Here is a 24,420-nt window from a genome sequence, read left to right as displayed (position 1 = left end):
TTATGAATAAACTGGCTCGGAAGGTGCCTGGACCTAATAAGTAATGTTTTGAGTTGGTTAGACCCCTGGCTTGTCCGACGGGGCACAAGTGGGTGTATTTATTGAGCACATAGACTCCAGCTTTGCCATCTACCCTGTCTCTATCCCAAGTGGCGGCACTCTTGGACAGCCTTTGTAAGGGTGACTAGTGCCACAGGAGTTGGGCAAGGAGGGAGTGCATTTATACGCTGCCTAAGCCTTTCCAAAGTGTGGTTAAGATCTGTGTGATCCTTTATTTCTCTCTTTTGGATCAGTTTGTAGCTCTGCTGGAGGAAAGTTCTCTTTTATCCCTTAATCTTGTGCTGTGTAGGGAGGAGAATAGGAATTAGCTCTGATAAATGGGTTTAAGCTTGGAGATGAGTGTTTTTTCCTCGTTTTTTTTTTTAAACATTTCTCTATCTGTGGCTGCGTTGGGTCTTCACTGCTGCGCGCGGGCTTTCTCTAGCTGTGGCAAGTGGGGGGTGCTCTCTCGTTGGGCGCCCTCACGGTGGTGGTGGGGGGAGGCTGCTTCTGCTGAGCTCAGGCTCTAGAGTGTGGGCCTCCACAGTTGTGGCTCAGCGGCTGCAGAGCATGCATCCTCCTTTCTTTTGACTCCTATTTACTGAAATTAGTTTTAAGGTTTATAAACTATTAACTTCTGTCTCATTTTCTTCTTGACCACTTCAAATTTAGGTTGCAGCTATTGACATTTTAATACAGTCCCATGAATACATTCGAAGATTTTTGCATTAACCTCTTAACACCATTTAATTAGTACTTCTTGGTGCTTCTCACCAGTAAATTATATATCTGCATTTTACCTAGTAAGTACTGATCTTCAACACAAAAGGGTTAAATATACCATTACAACAGGTAGTTATCTTTCTAATAAATGCCCCTGGCATTTGACTGGCTCAATTCAGTTCAATTTACTAATGCACATAATTCTTTAAAAACTCATGTTTACGTTTTTTATTGAGTCTATGCAGGGATTGAGGGCTATTTTTAAAGTAGGATTGTACAGTACATCTGTGCAATGTAATATTCTGCAGCAGTTGTTTGTGAAAAGTTTCTAGTAGTGTAGAAAGGTGCTTAAGATAAATAAACTATACATGTGGTACTCTCAGCAATATTAATATCTATGTGTGTTAAGAAAGAGAAAGAAAAGAGAGACAAACAAAAATGAAGTAAACCAGATGCAAATAGTGGTTCTGTCTGGATGAAAGAATTATGAGTTATTTACATTTTTATTCTTTTCTGTTGTATGCAGTTTTTTATTTTGACTGGGTATCACTTTTCCAATAAAAACGTAAATCCAGTAAGGGATTATAAATCATTTTACCACCTACCTCAGTAAAGATTTAAAATATAATGAATATAGTGAATATTCAACATTAAATTAATGCTTTCTGCAGAGAGACAATGAAAAATTTCCCCTCATAAATTTAAAAAATTACTGAGAATTTACCATTTAGCACATTAAGTTATCTTACATGTTGTTATAGTTTCCTGTAGACCAGTGTTTCTTAAACTGGGGGATGCTGGTGTTAAATAACAGATTTGGAAAACAGTCATTCATAGTTTTACAGAACTAATGTCAGCAGTTATGAAAATCCTGAAGCATTTTAATTCTATACCTTGTGAACTTAAGTTATTTAATTTTTGAAAATAAGTCTTTTATTGAAGTATAACACATCCAGAAAAATGCACAAATCTTAATTGTACAGCTTATGACTTTTCACAAAGTAAACATACCCTTGTAACCATATCACTTTATCTCTTGTGTTGTACTGCTATATGTCTTTGACAAAATTTTCATAGCTCTCCACGCAGAAGATATTGTTTAGCATTCTGTGATCTCCAGAAGTTACACTCTTGATATTTCTGCTTGTTTTGCTTTCATAACTTCACTACCTCCCTTGTTTTTTTTACATTTTTCAAGGAACTCTGAAAGTTTCATTAAAAATATTGTTATTCTTAGTTCATGGTGGGAAAGTTTGGTTTTTGTAGATAAAAACTGCAAAAAGGTAATAACTTCAAAATTATCGACATCTGACGTTTACGTTAGGGGCTTCCCAGGTGGCGCAGTGGCAAGGAATATTCCTGCCAGTGCAGGAGACACAAGAGACATGGGTTTGATCCCTGGGTCGGGAAGATCCTGTGCAGGAGGAAATGGCAACCCACTCCAGTGTTCTTGTCTGGAAAACTCCATGAATAGATGAGCCTGGTGGTCTACAGTCTGTGGGGTCGCGAAGAGTAAGACAGAACTGAGAGCGCATGCACACACACACACAGCGTTTGTGTATTTAATCTTTCTCTCGTTCCCAACTGTGGCACATGCTTTGCCCCAGTAACAGGTTGTGTGGAACTTGATTCCTGGGCCCTACATATGATGCAGCTTAGGTTGCTAATCAGAAGGAGCAGATCAGCAGCCAGTGCTAAGTATGTCAGGCCTAGAAATCCTAGACCAAGTTGAGAGGAACTTTAGAGATCATTTTGCCTCAAATGGAGAAACTGAGTCCTGAAAGGTGACATGTCTTGCTCAGGGTCCCAGAGTTGGCACCATAGCTGAGTCTAGAATCCTGATCCTCTATCCCATTTCTAAACCATGCTAAGTCCCTAGTCTCTTCTTAAAGCAATGTACTCCTCAGGCAGTGAAACTGACTTCTCAAAAAGATAAATTACCTAACACGTTTTTCACCCAGACTTCTTAGTGGGGGTAACCTGATGGCATTGACCTATTTTGGAAAATATCCCTTGGGTTATTTTGGGTGAACGAGGGATGGTGTGGGGATGGTATAAATGCCAGTTGGTGATTGTTTAGAGCCGTTTCGGGAGTACATTCAACTGGAATAACCCTGGCAATAGGGAAAGTGTGGCGTGATGTCCATTCATGACCCTTCCCTGGGGACCGAGCTGTGTCAGGAGACCCGGCAGTGCCTCTGGAACACAAGCTCTCTATTTTGTGCTCTCCCGGCTCCTGTGCCTGGAGATAACAATAGATGTTGCATGACTTTTTGATTTTGAGGTTTGGCTTCAGGTGGCTGAAGGGAGACAAGTAAATAAAGCTGCCCTTTTGGTTTTGTAAAGAATACCCGGCAACAGATACATGTATTTAGTAAGTGTTGATCACAGTGATTGATGGGCCCTGGGGATTTAATGTTTCATGAAACATCTGTAAGGCCCTAGGCTGTGGAGCTCCACAGCTGGCAATTTCTAAGGAGCAATCACCATTACCCTCCAAAAATCTTGGTTCTTTTGCTATGTTGGATCAGCGAAATGCACAGGAGTTTTGTCAGAGTAAACTGACATCTGCCTACCTGTAAGTTTGTAGGAACAGGTGTCTTCTGAGTCTCCCCTGGCAGTCATCCTTGGCCTGACCTTCAGTGCCCGTCTCCACAGTCCAATCTCCAAACCCCTTCTATCCTTTCTCCCTCTATTCCCAGAGTAGATCCCTTCCTCAGAGGCCAGACTGATTGCTCTGGCCCCAGATATCTGCGGCTAGTGGTGCTTTTGAGCATGTTTCCCCTTATTTAGAATGCCTCGTCCTCCCCTTCTGCTTCTCCAAATCCTGCCCAACCTTCGAGGCCCAGCTCACTTCCCATCTTCTCTGCTCGGAACTCATGTGGTACTCCCCACACCGTGCTATGGCTGATAGAGCCACAGTTTGGCCAGCGGGAGAAGAGAATGGACTGTGGAGCTAGGTTGCCTGTGTGCCCTTAGGCTGAAGACTTTTCTGAATCCAGGTTTCTTCATCTTTAAAAATGGACTAATAATTGCCAAGGTTATTCAGCTTACCTCATAGTTGGACAGGTTAAATGAATCTGTGCCATTAAAATCTACAGGACAGCGTCTGACACATAAGTTCTCATGAGATACTAGTCATTCCTTTTAGCATGCGTCTTAACTGTGGCCTCCCTGTGTTATGGTTTAATCATTTCAGATGTCTGGTTATTGGCCTCTAGTGAAGTCAGAAAGTCCTCTCCTGAAGAAAGGGGCCTGACATCATACTTCTTGTTGACCCTTTCAGCCCTGCATGTGCACATAATAGTTCCGCAGTGCATGTCGCTTAAAATGAAACTATGACTGTTTTAAAGAAAATAGATGAAACAGGAGTGAAGAATTGAAGAGATAAGCTTCATTTCACAGATGGAGTTTTCTTATGATTCATAGCTCATGTAATTTGTTCCTCTTTTCATTGTTGTTGAGTCTAATGAGCTCTTCTGTCACAGTCCCCACAAGTGTGAGTGTCATTTAGCAAGGATGATAGCAGTTTCAGGGGCTTGTCTCAGACACTTGTCTTCTTGGCCCAGGGTGGGAGGGAATCTCAGAGAGTAGATTCTGACCTGTCAGGATGTCTCAAAGCAGGTGGGTCCTGAGCTGGTTGCTGTGAGCATATCTCCTGTCTGAGGAGCATGCGGAGTTCACCAGTGGGGAGGGGACCTTCCCCTTCAGCCACCCTCCCTCTGCTTTCCCCTCTTCCTTTGTTAGCAGCTCAGATACAAGTCACCATCTTCACCTGTCGGAGTTCACAAATGTTTGAGGAGAAGCAAAAGTTACCCTCTGGTGGGAAGGCATGGGGACCCAGGCAGAAGCATTCAAAGGCTGATTGCGGATGGGAGTTGCAGTGGTGGCGGGATGCTCCACCATCCAGCCAGCCCTCAAGGACTTCAGCCAGGGTCTCCCGCAGAGCCCCAGGGGTGCCCCCTCAGTGACGAAGATGCTGCTCTTTTCCTTCTCCTAGGCTGGAACAAGACATTAAAAAGTTAAAGGCCGACCTGCAGGCCAGCAGGCAAGTGGAACAGGAGCTCCGCAGTCAGATCAGCTCTCTCTCAAGCACCGAGCGAGGGATCCGCTCAGAAATGGGCCAGCTCCGGCAGGAGAATGAGCTGCTGCAGAACAAGTACGTGCACCTTGTGGGCCTTCGGCAGAGAGCCAAGCAGCCTCGTATCGCTTTTGTTTTCGGGGATTGGAGTACAAGGTTCATGATGACAAAAGAATCTAGCAGAGGGGTTTTTAAAAATAAAATGTTAAAAGTATTGAGCATGAGATATTCAATGTGTTACAAAATCTATAAAAACATTTAATGTTAACAAAACAGTTTAATAATACTATTTGTCTTCTCTCATCTAATAACTTCTGCTCTTAGTTTAAAATAGTCATTGAGCTTTTGTGACAATTTGAGTAAAATTGACCAGAAGTATTTCTGTCGCAATTTCAAGCTCTTACTCCTTTGAGTGAAAGTTTCCAGAGGATTAGACTCTGTACTTTGATTTCTGGAACTAAAAGTGGCATTGAACTTTGATTTTATTTGAAGAGGCAGACCAAAATCCTGCTTTTCTTTTATGCTTTCCATTAATTCATTCTGGAATTACTTCTTGACTCACTGTGCGTCTATCTTTTTTTTTTTTTTTAAATCTCTAAGCATTGGGTGTCTGGGGTAGTGATTGCTACTGTAGGTGCTAAGCTGTCTGGGCTTTCCCTTGAAAGAGGACTCCTTCCTCGTTTTCAGGGAATGTAACTCAAAAGCTAGAGCATTATGGACAAATAGCCTTTCCATTGTTTCTGACCCATGTATGTGTGTGATGGCTCTAACATTGTTGATATAGTGAGAAAAACTCACTATATTAATATAGAAAGCTAGGAGGAGGAGTAGCAAGGCAGAGAATGTGGCTGAAATTTCTCTCTGAAATTAAGCATCCTGTGATTCTAACTACAAGTTCTATTTTGGGATACTGGGAGAACACACCTCCCAGCTGGGAAGGAAAGGCTGCAGTGGGCTGTGGCATATTGTATTCACGCAAAGAAAGACCTGCCCCTCCCACCCTTCCCCTCCTTTCCAGTGGGGCCGGTTCCTTCTGCTCTTCCTTGATCTCAGACTGAAGTTCTACGAGGCAGTAGAATTAGCTCTCCAGTTATCTTCTCCTCTCTTAGAAACTTGTTTTATCCTGTTTTTTAGATTGCCTTCTGTAGATCACTTGCAGAAGTGAAGTGAAAGTCGCTCAGTCATGTCCATCTCTTGTGACTCCATGGACTATATCCATGGAATTCTCCAGGCCAGAAAACTGAAGTGGGTACCCGTTCCCTCCTCCAGGGTATCTTCCCAACCTAGGTCTCCTGCATTGCAGGTGAATTCTTTACCGTCTGAGCCACCAGAAAAGCCCAGTAAAGCAGAGGCTAGGTCCAATTCTGTATTTTGTAAAGTAGCTTGTTTATTTGTTTTTAGGAATTGTTAAATAATGACAGTGTATTTTCCCTGGGCCCTCTGGGAGTTGACATCTGTGATCTGCTATTCAAATCTCCTGTTTGGCCTTAAAATGATAAAGAGAAGCCATGTCTTTCCAGGGTTTATGGTGAACACTTCTAATTGTAAAACTGTATGACAATCATTTCCATATAGATTACATAATGCTGTGCAAATGAAGCAGAAAGATAAGCAGAATATCAGCCAGTTGGAGAAAAAGCTAAAAGCTGAGCAGGAAGCCCGAAGTTTTGTAGAAAAGCAGTTAATGGAGGAGAAAAAAAGGAAGAAGTTAGAAGAAGCTACTGCTGCCCGGGCTGTCGCATTTGCTGCTGCATCGAGGTAGGTCCATGCCGCCTGTCGGGCTTTCCTTGGACTGAGAATGGGAATTTGATGCCTTGGGCAGGTCTGGAAATACACAGTCATGCACGGATGGATTGCTGTTAAGTACTGTTATGTTAACTGGTTTCAACTCCGTCTATGCAAGCTCAGGCGCTCATGACCGCTTCTTCCCTCGTGACCTCCTCTATAAAGCAGGATGAGGGAATTTCTGTTCCCTCCACACCTGGAAGGCAAAATGCTGCTCAAAAAGGGGTTCCAGTCACTTTCTGTAAGACTAATAGTTACTGCATACTTTGAGAGAGCCTGTCTGGACTTTTGTTCCCTGCAGAACTGTCATTACTAAATTGTGTGTTTCTGGAGTTTTTATCTTAAAATGCAAGAAAGATAAAATCTCATTTCCCCAGGCACTGTGTCCTGACTGTTCATGTCTTTGTTGGACATCAGCAAACTGTCAAATGACCTTAAAAAAGATAGGGAAAGAGTTAAGAGCCTCTTTTTCTCCCTCTCTGTCTCTCTTTAGCTTCTACTTCACTTTTTCACTTTTTCTTCATTTTTTCGACTGGTGAAGTTCTTCTGCATAGTGAGGGTCAGTTATGGGTTTACAGATGCAGCATAAGGGTAAATTATTATTTATTTCATTTAAATTTCTATCCCCAAATTTGTGTCTATGTGATATAGTTCTACTTTTTGCTCTTTCGTATTTGGCACGTTAATAGCCTTCTTTTCAGTTCTGGCATTTGTAGAATACTTGGTAAACCATAATTTCATCTTTTAGGAAGTATCAGTGGGATGGAGAAGTCTTTCTCCTGTGTGATCCTGCCTTACCCTGGCAGCCTCTGGACTGCAGCTGGCTGAGCTGACTTGGCCCATCAGCATCTTTACAAATTCATAAGACCCGTTACTAACTTGCCTAGAATGTGACGAGTTTTGTTTGTCCATCATTTAAAGATTTGTAAGCATTCCTGAAGCACTTGCATTGCAGGAGATTTTCCTGAACAGTTGTCTGGTGTGGCTTGTGCTCTCCTTAATTCATCTAACAGTTACTGTTTTTTAAAAAAATCCTTTAGTGTCTCTTACGCCTGAGAATCAGTATGTTGGTTTCAGTCTCCGTCCTTAATCTCTTCTGCTTTCAGTTAAGCTTATTGCCTTTGCCCTGTTACCCTTGGATGGTTCTTGTTTGCCATCATTCATGTAGTAAAGTGAAAGTAGCTCAGTTGTGTCTGACTCTTTGCAACCCCATGGACTATACAGTCCATGGAATTCTCCAGGCCAGAATACTGGAATGGGTAGCCTTGCCCTTCTCCAGGGGATCTTCCCAACCCAGGGATCAAACCCAGGTCTCCCACATTGCAGGCGGATTCTTTACCAGTTGAGCCAGTAGGGAAGGCCCTCATTCATGTAGAGGCTGTTTTTATTCTTAAATAAATCTCAAACCTTAAAGAGTCTCTCTGGACCTTCCTTTTTGTGGGCAAAGGATACCTACTTTGTGGGGAAAGGATACCTACTCCACCAGGCCTAAACGGTTCATCAGCTTTGAACTTGCTATTATCATCATCTTTTTAAGTTTTTTCTTATTGTAGCCCTGAGAAGCAACTCTAATGCTGCTTCCTTCTCTTTCTATTTACTTCAGGCTTGTCAAAATATCATGCCTAAAGAAAGGTGATGTTTGCAGTGTATATAGCTCCTCAAAAGTGAAAATGTTTCTAGCTCACTGCCCTCTGCTGGAGACAGAAGACATCTGGTTCTGTCTTGCTCAGCTTGTGTGCGTTTTTCCAGGTCATGTTGCCTGATGGGAAGCTTGGTGGATTGGCAAAGTGGAGAAACCTCAGCTCTCACCCCGTTCTGTGGCCAACAAGTTGGCAACCTTGGGACTATGTTCACTTTTTCAGTATTATATCTAAATAGCTTCAGTTTTCTTCTCTGGAAAATGGAGAAGAAGGCAGTATGGGTAAAAGTACTAGCTTAGCATCTGGCTCATCTAAGACTCCCAGTTAGTAATCATTTTAGGTCATTTTTGAATTTATAAAAGTATAGAGAGAATGAGCAGACTGAGCCAAAAGCTGAAATCTGATTCTGTGAGTACAAGAAAAATATCGGTCTTGAAGTATGATTAAACCTATACTTGTTTGAATTCTTTTTCCTTTCTCTTCTTTTTTAAAAGGGGAGAATGCACCGAAACCTTACGAAATCGGATCAGAGAATTAGAAGCAGAGGGCAAGAAGCTCACAATGGACATGAAGGTTAAAGAAGACCAGATCAGAGAATTAGAGCTGAAAGTTCAGGTAAGGGAGGAACAGCCAACTTCATTGCACTTGAATTCCTCTTCTGTGTTAGATTTGTGCTCTGTGCTGCCATGAGGAGATGGTCCCTGCTAATACAAGCCAAACCCCATCGCATTTGAAAATCTCCACATGACCAGAAGAAGCTCTCATCTTGTCCAGCTCATTCAAGCTATATTTAATTTAACTGGATTCTAGGACAAGCCAGAAATATTGATCCCTGACATGTTTTATACCAGAATTTGGTTTACCAGAGATTCATTTCACTTTTTCAGGTTACAGGCCAAATTAGTGTGCTATGGAACGGATACACCTCTTCTTAGCCCTAACTCTGTATCAGTTGCCAGGGAATTGACCATTCTGGATGGCTCTGAGCCTCACAGATGGCCAGTCGAGGCATGGAGTGGAGGAAAACTGCCGGTTCTTTGGACAGTGCCAGTTTGGGGATTGTGTATACCTTGACAAAGTATTTGATGTTGGTCTTTAAAGGGACATTTAAAACTAATGTCTTAAGTTGTAAAGTTACAGTAATTTGAGTTATAGGGGACTCATAAAAAATCAGTGGCAGATAGAATAGATGACGCAGAGACAAAGCCTAAAGTGTGCAGAAATGGATGAAACAGCGAGGGTGAATCAGTGAGGGCTGTGGAAGAACTAGACAATGGGAAAGAAGAAAATTAGACACTCACCTGATAGCACAGAAAAAGAAATGCCAAAGAAAGTCAAAATTCCACAGGCAAAGAAATGCGTTTTGCTTTAAATCACAAAGTGGGGACTTCCCTGGTGGTCCAGAGGTTAAGAATCTGCCTGCCAATGCAGGGAACACAGGTTCGATCCCTGGTCCGGGAAGACCCCACATGTCTTGGGACAACTAATCCCTTGCACCACAGCTACTGATTCCATATGCCCTAGAGCCTGAACTCCAAGATAAGAGAAGACACTGCAATAACAGAAGCCCATGCACAGCAGTGAAGACCCAGCACAGCCAAATAAATGAATAGTAAAAAAAATTGTTAAAAATAAGTAAATAAATAAATCACAAAGTGGGAAAAAAAATTTTTTAAATCACCTGGGGCAGATACAGATATTGCAGCAAATGTTATAAATAAGGGATTAATATTCTCAATATGTAAATAGCTCATAAATATTGCTAAGAAAAGCTCAAATATACAGAAGATAGGCAAAGGATATGAATAAATAATTCACGGAAAAAATACAAATGACTGATAACAATGTAAGAATATGTCCTTATCTATCACCAAAGACAGATTAAAATTGGGTATCATTTATAGTCTGTGAAATTAGCAAACAATTTTTAAACAGTGATAACAGCCTGGGTAAGGGTGCAATGAAATAGGCTGGTGGAAGGATAATGTTCTGGAAAGACCACGTATTTTCTAAAAATATTTTCTTCAGATTCCAGCCTAAGGTAAATATTTTTAAATCTCACCGATGATTCATACACAAAGATGTACATCACAGTGGTATATATTAATAAATGCAAAAAAAATTGAAAATAATCGTAATAGTGGAGATTTAATAAATTATGGTACATATACATTTAGGTCCATACCGTTTCTGTCCTTTATTGTTCCCATCTTTGCATGAAATGTTCCCTTGTTGTCTCTAATTTTCTTGAAGAGATCTCTAGTCTTTCCCATTCTATTGTTTTCCTCTATTTCTTTGCATTGGTCACTGAGGAAGTCTTTCTTATCTCTCCTTGCTGTTCTTTGAAACTCTGCATTCAGATGGGTATACCTTTCCTTTTCTCCTTTGCCTTTTGCTTTGCTTCGTTTCTCAGCCATTTGTAAGGCCTCCTCAGACAACCATTTGGCCTTTTTGCATTTCTTTTTCTTGGGGATGGTCTTGATCACTGCCTCCTATACAATGTCACGAAGCTCCATCCATAATTCTTAAGGCATTCCGTCTATCAAATGTAATACCTTGAATCTATTTGTCACTTCCACTGTATAATCGTTCAGTCTGAATTTTGCAATAAGGAGTTCATGATCTGAGCCACAGTCAGCTCCTGGTCTTGTTTCTGCTGACTGTATAGAGCATCTCCATCTTTGCCTGCAAAGAATATAATCAGTGTGATTTGGGTTTTGGCCATCTGGTGATGTCCATGTGCAGAGTCGTCTCTTGTGTTGTTGAAAGAGGATGTTTGCTATGACCAGTGCATTCTCTTGGAAAAACTCTGTTAGTCTTTGCCCTGCTTCATTTTGTACTCCAAGGCCAAACTTCCCTGTTACTCCAGGTATTTCGCGACTTCCTACTTTTGCATTCCAGTCGCCTGTGATGAAAAGGACATCATTTTTTGGTGTTAGTTCTAGAAGGTCTTTTAGGTCTTCATAGAACCATTCAACTTCAGCTTCTTCAGCATTAGTGGTTGGGGCATAGACTTGGATTACTGTGATATTGAATGGTTTGCCTTGGAAATGAACAGAGATCATTTTGTCATTTTTGAGACTGTACCTAAATACTGCATTTCAGACTCTTTTGTTGACTATGAGGGCTCCTCCATTTCTTCTAAAGAGTTCTTGCCCACAGTAGTAGATATAATGGTCATCTGAATTAAATTCACCCATTCCTGTCCATTGTAGTTCACTGATTCCTAAAAATGTCAATGTTCATTCTTGCCTCCTCTTTCACTACTTCCAACTTACCTTGATTCATAGACCTAACATTCCAGGTTCCCATGCAATATTGTTCTTTACAGCATCTGACTTTATATCACCAGTCACATCCACAACTGGACATTGTTTTTGCTTTGGCTCTGTCTCTTCATTCTTTCTGGAATTATTTCTCTGCTCTTCTCCAGTAGCATATTGGGCACCTGGGGAGTTCATCTTTCAGTGTCGTATCTTTTTGCCTTCTCATACTGTTCATGGGGTTCTCAAGGCAAGAATATTGAAGTGGTTTGCCATCCCCTTCTCCAGTGGACCACGTTTGGTCAGAACTCCACCATGACCCGTTCATCTTGAGTGGCCCTACATGACATGGCTCATAGTTTCATTGAGTTAGACAAGGCTCTGGTCCATGTGGTCAGTTTGGTTAGTTTTCTGTGATTGTAGTTTCCATTCTGTCTGCCCTTTGATGGATAAGGATAAGAAGCTTATGGAAGCTTCCTGATGGGAGAGACTGACTGGTTGGGGTGGGGCGGAGGGGGGAGGGGGTGGCGAAGCTGGGTCTTGTTCTGAAGGGTGGGACCATGCTCCGTTCAGTTCAGTTGCTCAGTCGTGTCCGACTCTTTGCGACCCCATGATTCACAGCACGCCAGGCCTCCCTGTTCACCACCATCTCCCAGAGTTCACTCAGACTCATGTCCATCGAGTCCGTGATGCCATCCAGCCATCTCATCCTCGGTCGTCCCCTTCTCCTCCTGCCCCCAATCCCTCCCAGCATCAGAGTCTTTTCCATTGAGTCAACTCTTTGCATGAGGTGGCCAAAGTACTGGAGTTTCAGCTTTAGCATCATTCCTTCCAAAGACATCCCAGAGTTGATCTCCTTCAGGATGGACTGGTTGGATCTCCTTGCAGTCCAAGGGACTCTCAAGAGTCTTCTCCAACACCACAGTTCAAAAGCATCAATTCTTCAGCGCTCAGCCTTCTTCACAGTCCAACTCTCACATCCATACATGACCACAGGAAAAACCATAGCCTTGACTAGACGGACCCAAGTCGGCAAAGTAATGTCTCTGCTTTTGAATATGCTATCTAGGTTGGTCATAACTTTTCTTCCAAGGAGTAAGCGTCTTTTAATTTCATGGCTGCAGTCACCATCTGCAGTGATTTTGGAGCCCAAAAAACTAAAGTCTGACACTGTTTCCACTGTTTTCCCATCTATTTCCCATGGGAGTGATGGGACCGGATGCCATGATCTTCGTTTTCTGAATGTTGAGCTTTAAGCCAACTTTTTTGCTCTCCTCTTTCACTTTTATCAAGAGGCTTTTTAGCTCCTCTTCACTTTCTGCCATAAGGGTGGTGTCATCTGCATATCTGAGGTTATTGATATTTCTCCCGGCAATCTTGATTCCAGCTTGTGTTTCTTCCAGTCCAGCGTTTCTCATGATGTACTCTGCATATAAGTTAAATAAGCAGGGTGACAATATGCAGCCTTGATGCACTCCTTTTCCTATTTGGAACCAGTCTGTTGTTCCATGTCGAGTTCTAACCGTTGCTTCCTGACCTGCATACAGATTACTCAAGAGGCAGGTCGGGTGGTCTGGTATTCCCATCTCTTTCAGAATTTTCCACAGTTTATTGTGATCCACACAGTCAAAGGCTTTGGCATAGTCAAGAAAGCAGAAATAGATGTTTTTCTGGAACTCTCTTGCTTTTTCCATGATCCAGCGGATGTTGGCAATTTGATCTCTGGTTCCTCTGCCTTTTCTGAAACCAGCTTGAACATCAGGCATTTCACGGTTCACGTATTGCTGAAGCCTGGCTTGGAGAATTTTGAGCATTACTTTACTAGCATGTGAGATGAGTGCAGTTGTGCGGTAGTTTGAACATTCTTTGGCATTGCCTTTCTTTGGGATTGGAATGAAAACGGACCTTTTCCAGTCCTGTGGCCACTGCTGAGTTTTCCAAATTTGCTGGCATATTGAGTGCAGCACTTTCACAGCACCATCTTTCAGGATTTGAAACAGCTCAACTGGAATTCCATCACCTCCACTAGCTTTGTTCGTAGTGATGCTTTCCAAGGCCCACCTGACTTCACTTTCCAAGATGTCTGGCTCTAGATTAGTGATCACATCATCATGATTATCTTGGTCGTGAAGATCTTTTTTGTACACTTCTTCCGTATATTCTTGCCACCTCTTCTTAATATCTTCTGCTTCTGTTAGGTCCATACCATTTCTGTCCTTTATCGAGCACATCTTTGCATGAAATGTTCCCTTGGTATCTCTAATTTTCTTGAAGAGATCTCTAGTCTTTCTCATTCTGTTGTTTTCCTCTATTTCTTTGCATTGATCGCTGAGGAAGGCTTTCTTATCTCTCCTTGCTATTCTTTGGAACTCTGCATTCAGATGCTTGTATCTTTCCTTTTCTCTTTTGCTTTTCACCTCTCTTCTTTTCACAGCTATTTGTAAGGCCTCCCCAGACAGCCATTTTGCTTTTTTGCATTTATTTTCCATGGGGATGGTCTTGATCCCTGTCTCCTGTACAGTGTCACGAACCTCATTCCATAGTTCATCAGGCACTCTATCAGATCTAGGCCCTTAAATCTATTTCTCACTTCCACTGTATAATCATAAGGGATTTGATTTAGGTCATACCTGAATGATCTAGCGGTTTTCCCTACTTTCTTCAATTTAAGTCTGAATTTGGCAATAAGGAGTTCATGATCTGAGCCACAGTCACCTCCTGGTCTTGTTTTTGTTGACTGTATAGAGCTTCTCCATCTTTGGCTGCATAGAATATAATCAATCTGATTTCAGTGTTGACCATCTGGTGATGTCCATGTGTAGACTCTTCTCTTGTGTTGTTGGAGGAGGGTGTTTGCTATGACCAGTGCATTTTCTTGGCAAAACTCTATTAGCCTTTGCCCTGCTTCATTCCGCATTCCAAGGCCAAATTTGCCTGTTACCATTCTCAGTAAATCTTTAATCCAGTTTTTCTGTTGATGGAAGGGTCTGTGTTCCCTCCCTGTTGTTTGGCCTGAGGCCAAACTATGGTAGGGGTAATGGCGGCTTCCTTCGAAAGGACTTGTGCAGGCACTGTTGTATTCAGTGCCCCGACCCTGCAGCAGGCCACTGTCGACCCCCACCTCTGCCAGAGACTCCTGGACACCCCCAGGCAAGTCTCAGTTGTTTGTGGATCACAGCAAACTGTGGGAAATTCTTAAAGAGATGGGAATACCAAATCACCTTACCTGTCTCCTGAGAAATCTGTATGCAGGTCAAGAAGCAGCAGTTAGAAGCAGACATTGAACAACGGACTGGTTCCAAATTGGGAAAGGAGTACGTCCGGGCTCTATATTGTCACATTTTGCAAAATGCCGGGCTGGGTAAAGCATAAGCTGGAATCAAGATTGCTGGGAGAAATATCAATAACCTCTGATATGCAGATGACACAACCCTTATGGCAGAAAGCATAGAGGAACTGAAGAGCCTTTTGCTTGAAAGAGGAGAATGAAAAAGCTGCCTTAAAACTCAACATTCGAAAAACGAAGATCATGGCATCTGGTCCCAACAGTTCATGGCAAATAGATGGGAAAACAATGGAAACCGTGACAGACTTTATTTTCTTGGGCTCCAAAATCACTGCAGGTGGTGGCTACAGCCGTGAAATTAAAAGATCCTTGCTCCTTGGAAGAAAAGCTATGACCAACCTAGATAGCATATTAAGAAGCAGAGACATTACTTTGCCAACAAAGGTCCGTCTAGTCAGAGCTATGGTTTTTCCAGTAATCATGTGTGGATGTGAGAGTTGGACCATAAAGAAAGCTGAGAGCCAAAGAATTGATGCTTTTGAACTGTGGTGTTGGAGAAGGCTCTTGAGAGTCCCTTGAACTGCAAGGAGATCCAACCAATCCATCCTAAAGGGAATCAGTCCTGAATATTCATTGGAAGGACTGATGCTGAAGCTGAAGCTCCAATACTTTGGCCACCTGATACGAAGAACTAACTCACTGGAAAAGACCATGATGCTAGGAAACATTGAAGGCAGGAGAAGGGAATGACAGAGACGAGATGGTTGGATGGTATCACTGACTCAATGGACATGAGTTTGAGCAAGCTCCGGGAGTTGGTGATGGACAGGGAGGCCTGGTGTGCTGCAGTCCACAGGGTTGCAAAGAGTCAGACACGACTGAGTGGCTGAACTGAACCGATACATTTAGGAATATTATCTAGTCAATAAAAATTGTATTTTTAAAGAACTGTAGATCATATGTTTTTATAAAATTGTACATTTAGTGTGATTTCAATTATGCTAAAAGATACAGAGGCTTAAAAAAGACTAGAAGAAGATATGTCAAATTTTTTGCAGCATTGGGATTTTGGGTGACTTTTATTTTCTTCTTTGAACTGTTAAGTATTTTTTAATTCACTATAATAAGTTTCAGTTTCTCTTAAAATGAAAATATTAAAATATCAGTGTATATGTTTGTGGGTGTGTTCATCTGATGTTTTAAGTGGGTTTATTTTGGAATATACCCAATCAAAATAATTTAAGGTTTTTACAGTTTTTAGTTTTAAGTTGAGAGTATAGTTTTGGCTAATTTAACTAGAGCATTATAGCACCATTTGCAACTGGCAGCAGGGTCTTTGTGGTTCTGAGTTAGGATTTTAAGAAAGTGTTTTATGTGGAGACAGAGTCCACTGTTACCTCGAAATACCCCAACACAGTCACTGTTTCTATATGTGCACATCACTGTATAAATACATTTTGCACTCCCTCTAAGGGGTAAGGTCTAAACCTATGAAGGAGCATGTTGTGTTCTAGGGGCCAGGTCAGTAGTGGTGGGATTTTATTTGTGATTTCAGGCTAATTTGTAGACATTGATGCCAAAACTGTCTTGTAACATTGCTGCTTTGATGATATTGATAGGAGCTTCGGAAGTATAAGGAAAATGAGAAGGATACTGAGGTGTTAATGTCAGCCCTCTCGGCCATGCAAGATAAAACACAGCACCTGGAGAACAGCCTGAGTGCAGAGACAAGAATCAAGCTGGACCTGTTTTCCGCACTGGGGGACGCAAAGCGACAGCTCGAGATTGCCCAAGGTAGGCGAGCAGCAGGCCCAGGTCAGGGAGGCCTGGGGACACACAGAGCAGAGCTTCCTTAGAGCTCTAACCAAGGGCATTTGCGCTTGCAGTTCCAGTGGTTTGATAAGTGCCCATCATGAGCATCTGGGAAGCATCACATTAGTTCATTTTGCAAACGTATTTTGAGATGAGAACATGTCCAGCAGGGCACACAGGGAAAAGTATGAGTTTCTGTGCTCAAGGAGCTCAGAGTGTTGTAGAAGTATGTAGAGAACTGCAGAGTCACCAGAAGGTGCCAATGGAACAGGACGCATGGGCTCTCTGGGAACATCGGCAGATACTCAGCCGGTCTAGAGAGTTAGAGAGGGCCATTTCTCAGGGGAGCTGATTGTCTCCCCTGGGTCTTGAGTGATGAGAAGGGGTTAGCCCAGTGAAGAAACGGTGTAGTGAGTGGAAAGGGAAGAGAGCCGTCTAAAGGGAAGAAGCCGCTTGAGTGAGGCGCTGCTGGCTCTGTTTGACCGGAGCAAAGGTTGCAGATAAGGGCGTGGAAGGAGGAGGGTCTGGGGGCAGGCTGTTCCTCAGCAGATGTCACTGAAACTCGCTGTGTACCAAACACTGTGAGCATCCCCGAGGGGACCGATGGTAACGGGCAGACGTATAACATGGAGGGGTGCAGTGAAGGAAAGAAAGCAGTGGCAAGGGAGCCTGTGCTGGGGCGGAGGGGGCGCTGCCGGTTTGACATGGGGGACGTGGAAGAGCCTTTGAGTAGGTAGCGTGTGAGCAGAGACTGGGAGGAGAGAGAGGGAGCAGGTAAGTGTCTGCAGGGAACTTGCGTCATGGCCAGTGGGGCTGCAGCCTGAGTGGCGGGGAGAGTTTTTAGGATCAAAAGTAGCAGGAGCCACATTCTGCCAAGCGTTGCCGCCTATGGAAAGGACTTTATTCCAAATGCCATGGGAAGCTTTGGAAGGCTTCGGAATAGAGACCTGACATGACCTAATGAAAAGAAATTTAGATTTTGTTCCAGAAGTTGATAAGCCACAAATAGATGACTGAAGAAAAATTTTTTCAAGCAGTTGACTTAGTAGAAGGAAAAGAATATCTCAACAGGTACTTGCAGATCATTCACACTTGCTCTACGTGAACCATTTTACTAGAAGGTGAAAAGGAGACAAGATAAACAAGACATACTCTAGTTGAGGTTCCACTCAGGTAGTGGCACTCAGACTTTTTGGTCTTAGGGACCTCTTTACACTCTTGACACATTATTGACCAGGGGATTTTTGCAGGAACTAATGCCTGTGGTGTTACTGTCTCCAGTCAATAAAGTGTTAAAACTGAGTGTCCCAGGGAGGTGTATTTCAAGTGTGTTTCTACATTCAGTATGTTGTACTTTCATTTTCCATGTTGTTTCTGGAAGATTTCACTTAGTTTCATGAGGAAATGCACATGAAGAAGGCAGATAATGTCTTAGTACTAGGGCAAGGATAGCGTGGATGCTATGAGAAGTACCATACCAGGGAAAGCCACACATAAGGCCTGCCACCACACGGTAGAGGCAGGCGGCTTGAAAGGCCAGAGGAGGGGTCAAGGCAACTTCCTAAAGGAGGAGCCGTTGAATGGACTTTGAAGGGTGAATTCTTTTTTTTTTTCATACTTCAAATTTTTTGTCTTGTATTGGGATATAGCAAATTAATACCAGTAGTCATGTATGGATGTGAGAGTTGGACTATAAAGAAAGCTGACCACCGAAGAATTGATGCTTTTGAACTGTGATGTTGGAGAAGACTCTTGAGAGTCCCTTGGACTGCAAGGAGATCCAACCAGTCCATCCTAAAGGAGATCAGCCCTAGGTGTTCATTGGAGGGACTGATGCTAAAGCTGAAACTCCAATACTTTGGCCACCTGATGCGAAGACCTGACGCATTTGAAGAGACCCTGATGCTGGGAAAGATTGGGGGCAGGAGGAGAAGGGGACAACAGAGGATGAGATGGTTGGATAGCTTCATCGACACAATGGACATGGGTTTGGGTGGACTCCAGGAGTTGGCAATGGACAGGGAGGCCTGGCATGCTGAGGTTCATGGGGTCGCAGAGAGTCGGACACAACTGAGCAACTGAACTGAACTGAATGTTGTGGAAGTTTCAGGTGAACAGTGAAGGGACTCAGCCATACATATACATACATCCATTCTCCCCCAAACCCTCCTCCCATCCAGGCTGACACATAAAATTGAGTAGAGCTCCACGTGCTATACAATAGGGCCTCCTTGTTGGTTATCCATTTTGAATATAGCAGTAGGTACATGACCTTAAAGGGTGAATTCTGAAAGAAGAGAATGGCAGGGAAGACCGTTGTTATCTGAGGGAACAGTGTAAGTGAAGGAAAGAAAGTGCTGAGAACGTCCAAGGGAGCAGTCCAGTGACCTCTAGCTGAGGGATGTGGAAGAAGAGAGTGGATTAGGGGGACCGTGAATGAAACAATACTAGAGGATGTAACTCCTGGATTTTCAGGAGGGAAGAGGGTGACATGTTCCAACAGGGCTGCTAAAACTTTGGAAGAAGAGCGGAACAGATTTAAGGAATGAGAAGAAGAAGTGAATTTGCTTTGGGATGCTTTGATCTGAAGTTGCCTCCCAGACACTGAGCTGAAGGTCTTCATCAGTCAGTGGGAATTTGGGGCCCCTTGGGGTGGCGGGGTCAGTGAAGCCATAGGAGAGGCTTGGGATGGCAGCGACAGAGCAGGAAGAGAATAGGGTTGAGAATCAGACTTACGAATCTGCGGATTCAAGGAAAGACATTTGAAAAGAAGCTTCCTGGGAATCCTGCTTTAGAGCCAGACTTCTGAGCACACACTGTATTTTTCTGCCTGCCTGGCTCAGCTCCCTGAGAAGTGGCCACCCTCTCTCTGCCTCCTCCCGTTTGCTTGGATTTACAGACTCGAAAGAGGTTACCTCCTGGAGGGAAGCAGCACCTGGTCTCAGAGTAGCCAAGGGGAGCTTGGCTTCTCAACACGGATTATACTTCCTTGTTGGCCCGGAAATTCCTGTAAAGCCACAGAGAAGCAGAGAGCTGTCTTTGCCAAAGCTCTGGGAATGTTTGTACGTTACTGATTAAAGAAAACAAGCTTAAATCTGCATGGAAAAGAAGATTCAGTGGCTCATATATCAGATGCCATTAGGTATTTTATTCATCTGAGGTTTTCTTTGTTCAAAGAGAAGGAGGGTATTTGATGCTCACTTGAAGCTGAGGGGACGTGAAGGAAGCCGGAGGGAGCAGTTCCTGTCTGCGGCTCTTTGCCTCTGCCTTCCCCACTACTACTCTCTTCTGTCATGCTTGGAATATTCTAATAGGAACCCAACTTTGTAATTTAAATCAAACCCCTGGTTGCCTTTCTCCTGCTTTCTCTATCATTTGATTCATCCTGGTTCCAAAATGGCTTTCATCTCTACTGTATCATTTTTTAAAATCTGCCACCACACTCTCTTACATTTCGAATACATTACCATCTTCTGTAGGACTCAAAATGAGTGCAACTCAAATGCAGCCTCTTACTTTTTTCAGCATTTAAATTTCCAAAGGGCTCCTCCTAAGTGTTCTTCCCCTAGTGGACCAAAAGCATGATGGAGATTGTGTGGGCTTTGGAACCAAGTGGTTGGTCCTGGGTTTAAATCCTGCTCAGCCATTGATAACTGAATGACTTTGGTAGGATGTATACCTTGCAGGGTCTCAGCTCTGCACTGAGCCAGGCACTAAGGTTTTGGCAAAGACGAAAAAGGGGGAATAGTCTTGGCCCTCACAGAGCTCGTGGGCCAGGGGAGAGATATGGGGCACTACTGCTGCTGCTGCTAAGTCGCTTCAGTCGTGTCCGACTCTGTGCGACCCCATAGACGGCAGCCCACCAGGCTCCCCCGTCCCTGGGATTCTCCAGGCAAGAACACTGGAGTGGGTTGCCATTTCCTTCTCCAGTGCATGAAAGTGAAAAGTGAAAGTGAAGGCACTTAGTCGTGTCCGACTCTTAGTGACCCCATGGACTGCAGCCCACCAGGCTCCTCCGTCCGTGGGATTTTCCAGGCATGAGTACTGGAGTGGGGTGCCATTGCCTTCTCTGATGGGGCACTAGCCATCGCCCATTTCAACACTCATAGGAGACAGAATGCAGACTCTGGAGCCAGACTGCGTCGTGTTCAATCCCACATCTGTCACTCCACCTCTCCGTGCTCCAGTTTCCTCATCTATAAAATGGATGATGATGATAATTCCCACCTTAGAGGGTTGTTTTGATAAGTAAATGAATTTGTCTGTGCAAGCACTTAGAACAGTGTCTGGCACATATGTGTTAGCTATAGTGATTATTAGCATTATTACAAGGAAGAAGGTGACAGAAAGGGAAGTTATGGTGTGTTGAGAATCGAGGAGTTGGGGGCTGGGGCTAGGGTCTGATTTAGATGGAAGGAGCAGGGACAGCTTTGTGATACAGTAGAAACAGAAACCTCCGGAGTTAACAACACAGAGCACAGAAGGGAAGCGGCCGTGTGGCAGGCGGGAGCTGGTTGCCTTGCTTACCCTGACTCAGAGATGCTCCGTCCTCCCAGAGCAGTGTTTCAGCTCGCGAGGCAGAGCCGTAAGTCAAGAGCAGCCCCCTCTTAGGCCACGCTGCTGCTGCCGAGCTCAGCACGTGGCTCCTGGTGCCCGAGCTCTGTGCTTCATCACAGCTGCCTAGACACAGTGACTTTCTACTCGCACACCACGGCCCATGGGCCACGTCTGGCCTGCCAGCTTTTCTTGTACCACTGGTGGGCTGCAAATAGTTTTTACATTTTACTATGGTCTTGAAAAAAAATACAAGAACAGTATGTGGCTCACAGTTTTTAAAATATTTACTGGCCCATTACAGGAAAACTGTCTCCCCTTGCAAACCATCAAAGCTGGAGTTGAACCCACTTGGGATTGATGGGCCCAAAAGGCCACTGTGTTGGGTGAGCCCTTCCTTCTCACTAATGGTGGGTCTTTGATCTTCCAGGACAAATTCTTCAGAAAGACCAGGAAATCAAGGACCTAAAACAGAAGATAGCTGAAGTCATGGCCGTCATGCCCAGCATAGCATACAGCGCTGCCGCCAGCCCCCTGAGCCCTGTCTCCCCCCACTACTCTTCCAAATTCGTGGAGACTAGCCCCTCTGGACTCGACCCCAATGCCTCTGTTTACCAGCCCCTGAAGAAATGAAGGCCAACAGTGTGTTTTGTTCAGCCATTTGGTTATCAGAAGGCATCACAAAGGAGCGTCTCTGGCAGTCAAGATTAAAAAAAAAGTTGATATTGTATTTTGTGGGACTGTATATGTTGTCGTTTTTAAAAAGGGGGGGAAAGATAACATCCAAGTCTGATTAGAACTGCCCATCAGTTTTTCTTGTAAATTTTTAGAAGACCTCACAGAACTTTGCAGTTTATTTTTCTCGGCCAATACATTAAAACCATTCTTGGATTTCAAGTAGCCAATTTTGCCTTTTATGTATTCTTACAGTTTCCTCTTGAAGAAAAAGAAAAAAAAAGCAGTTTTTGCTTCTCAGCCCTTTGATTTTTGTTTTGTTCTTAAATTAGCAAGCAAAACCTGCACATTGGGTTCACATGGGATGATAATGAAAAATTTTAGTTTTTAGTGTGAAAAGGTTCAGTAACCTAAACACAGTTTTGATCCCATAGCTGCATTGAAGATATTACAGAAAACAAAAATTGATGACCCCTCCAAGGACCACACAAATTCAAGGAGTATCGTTTCAGCCGAGGGGAGAGACTCAGGTGATGAGACCAGCTGTGAGACCGTCACAGGGTCCGTGTCTCAAATGTGTATATTCCCATCGGTGTGTCCGCTCCTGGAAACTAGCTAGCAGCAGTCTTGTTCACAGTGCCTTGGGAAAAGACATTCAAGAGGAAACTTGATTTTAAACGATTTCCCCCTTTACCATCGTCTGTCTTCTCTCTCTCTCTCAAGCTCACTACGGATCCTGCTGTGAAACTGGTGGGTAGCTGGGCTGTTTGTTACCGCCAAGCCACACCTTGTGTTTCCTTTCATAGAAAGCACCACAGTGTTCTGAACTGGTCTCCAGGCAGGCACCCTGGGAGGGGGAGCTGGGTGGTGGTTGTGTTCGAGAGACTGCAATGTCGGCTAATAAAAGCTGCAGTTCTAGGTTTGGTTTTTGTTTTAATTTCCTTTAACTGTGCTTTCCAGTCTTTGTCATCTTGTGTTTGACGATTTAAAAGAAACTTGACAATTCCTCAGCTCTTGTGCCAAGGAGGGTTTTATTTTTTTTTTAAAGAGTTTAAAACTCAAAATTCTGCACAAAGATTTCAATTTCAAATGTGTATTATACATTGGTAGAAAAGTGTTTGCACTGGCAACCTTTGGAAGTGTTTTAAGAATCAGGGTGGGGGTGGAGGGAGGGTCTGGGAGAGGGAGGGGCAAAGCAAAACTGTATTTGGAAACTAGGAAAATTCAGAAACCAAACAGATTGGCTTGGCTTCCTTGCCGTGGATTCTGGAAGGACATAGTTCTACAATTTCCTGTTAATTGGCATGTACGTCTCACTTAAAGCAAGTTAAGTAGGACAAGCAAGTCAGCAAAACAGAAGTATTAAAAAGAATCATCCTTTTAATCACAGATCTTATTTTGGGATTAAAAACTTCTAGCTTTAGCCAGGTGTGCATGTTGCTGCCATTTTGCATTTTTGAATCATCTTGTGTAATTGTCACCATGAAAGTGTTACTTGGAATTGTCATGGATTTTTTTCATCTTTGTGCGAAAACATGGAAAATTGTTGCTGACTTTGTGTTGAGGTTTCCCCCATTTTGCTGCCTTTTGGGACACTACTTTGGTTAAATACTTGGTCTTGGCTGCATTCTTATTTTTTTTCCTGTGGGGTTCAAAAGAATAAACATTTTCTTACAGATAAAAACTAGTTTTCTGCCTTTTTAACTTTTCAGGAGGACACACAAGGTAGATTGTTCTGAATGGGCCTTGGATTTTCACTCTCCTGTCCTCGGTTCTGCGCCCTGACCGTGGCAAGTGTAGCGGGGCTCAGGTGCAGGAAATGGGACGAATCCACCCCAGCTCTCAGGCGGTTTCCCTTCTAGTCTTAGGATGCATCCATTCTTACCCCCTCACCCTCCCTCTTCCTTCCCTCCTTCTCCCTCCCCGCCTTTTCCTTTCTCTGTGGCATTAGAAACAAAGTTGACTTGTTTTCTGGTACAAAAAGCAAGTTGGGGTGGACTCGGAAGGTAGGTAGTTGGTGAGAAACTTTTAAGAGCACGTTGCCTTTCCGTGTTCCAGGGTCTTGTCGGCCGCTGTGTGGCCAGTACCCTGTCGGGCTTCCTTTCTGCTGCGCGCCCTGAGCTGATCTCCAGGGTAACCATGTCTGTAGTCCTGCCTCGTTTCCAGGGGCTTCGCCTGTTTTCATCCTCTGAGTAGCCAGCTGCCTGCCCCTCTGGGCCGCTCCTTTCCTCTCTTGGCCATTGTTGCAATTGACCTTGGCTCCAGTTTTGGAAAATTCTGCTCTTGGCACCTCGGCCCTGGCCCTATGGCTGGACAGCCTTCCTGAGTCTCGGCCACTTAGGCTGCTGCAAACATACCACACTTAACTCCGCGAGCCAGGTTCCCCAGGGGAGACCCCTCCACTTGGCTTTTGCCTTCACCCTCCCTGAAGGAATGTGTCGGCCCACAGCCTCTCACTGTCGTGTTCTTTTCCACCAAGGATATCTCCAGTTGTCGTCTTTGTTATTCTAGGGCCATCATGAAATGGTTCCATGTTAGTACAGTATCATTTGTTACAGGCCA

General features: G+C 43.7%; 1 protein-coding gene across 1 annotated transcript in view; it reads left to right on the top strand.

Annotated features, from left to right (window-relative positions):
• The window catches only part of MACO1 (macoilin 1), a 68,635-nt gene extending 45,628 nt beyond the window's left edge, over positions 1-23,007 (top strand). The window contains exons 7-11 of the mRNA XM_052658652.1: positions 4,763-4,921; positions 6,419-6,601; positions 8,763-8,883; positions 16,437-16,611; positions 21,614-23,007. Of these exons, the coding sequence (XP_052514612.1) occupies positions 4,763-4,921; positions 6,419-6,601; positions 8,763-8,883; positions 16,437-16,611; positions 21,614-21,816 (841 nt within the window). The 3' untranslated portion in view covers positions 21,817-23,007. The remainder of the gene's footprint in view (positions 1-4,762; positions 4,922-6,418; positions 6,602-8,762; positions 8,884-16,436; positions 16,612-21,613) is intronic.
• The last annotated feature ends 1,413 nt before the right edge of the window (positions 23,008-24,420 follow it).

The sequence above is a fragment of the Budorcas taxicolor genome, chromosome 2 (genome assembly GCF_023091745.1).
Source record: "Budorcas taxicolor isolate Tak-1 chromosome 2, Takin1.1, whole genome shotgun sequence".
NCBI classification, from domain to species: domain Eukaryota; kingdom Metazoa; phylum Chordata; class Mammalia; order Artiodactyla; family Bovidae; genus Budorcas; species Budorcas taxicolor.
The sequence above is the reverse complement of the archived record's forward strand: the minus strand, read 5'-3'. Positions and strand labels throughout refer to the sequence as shown.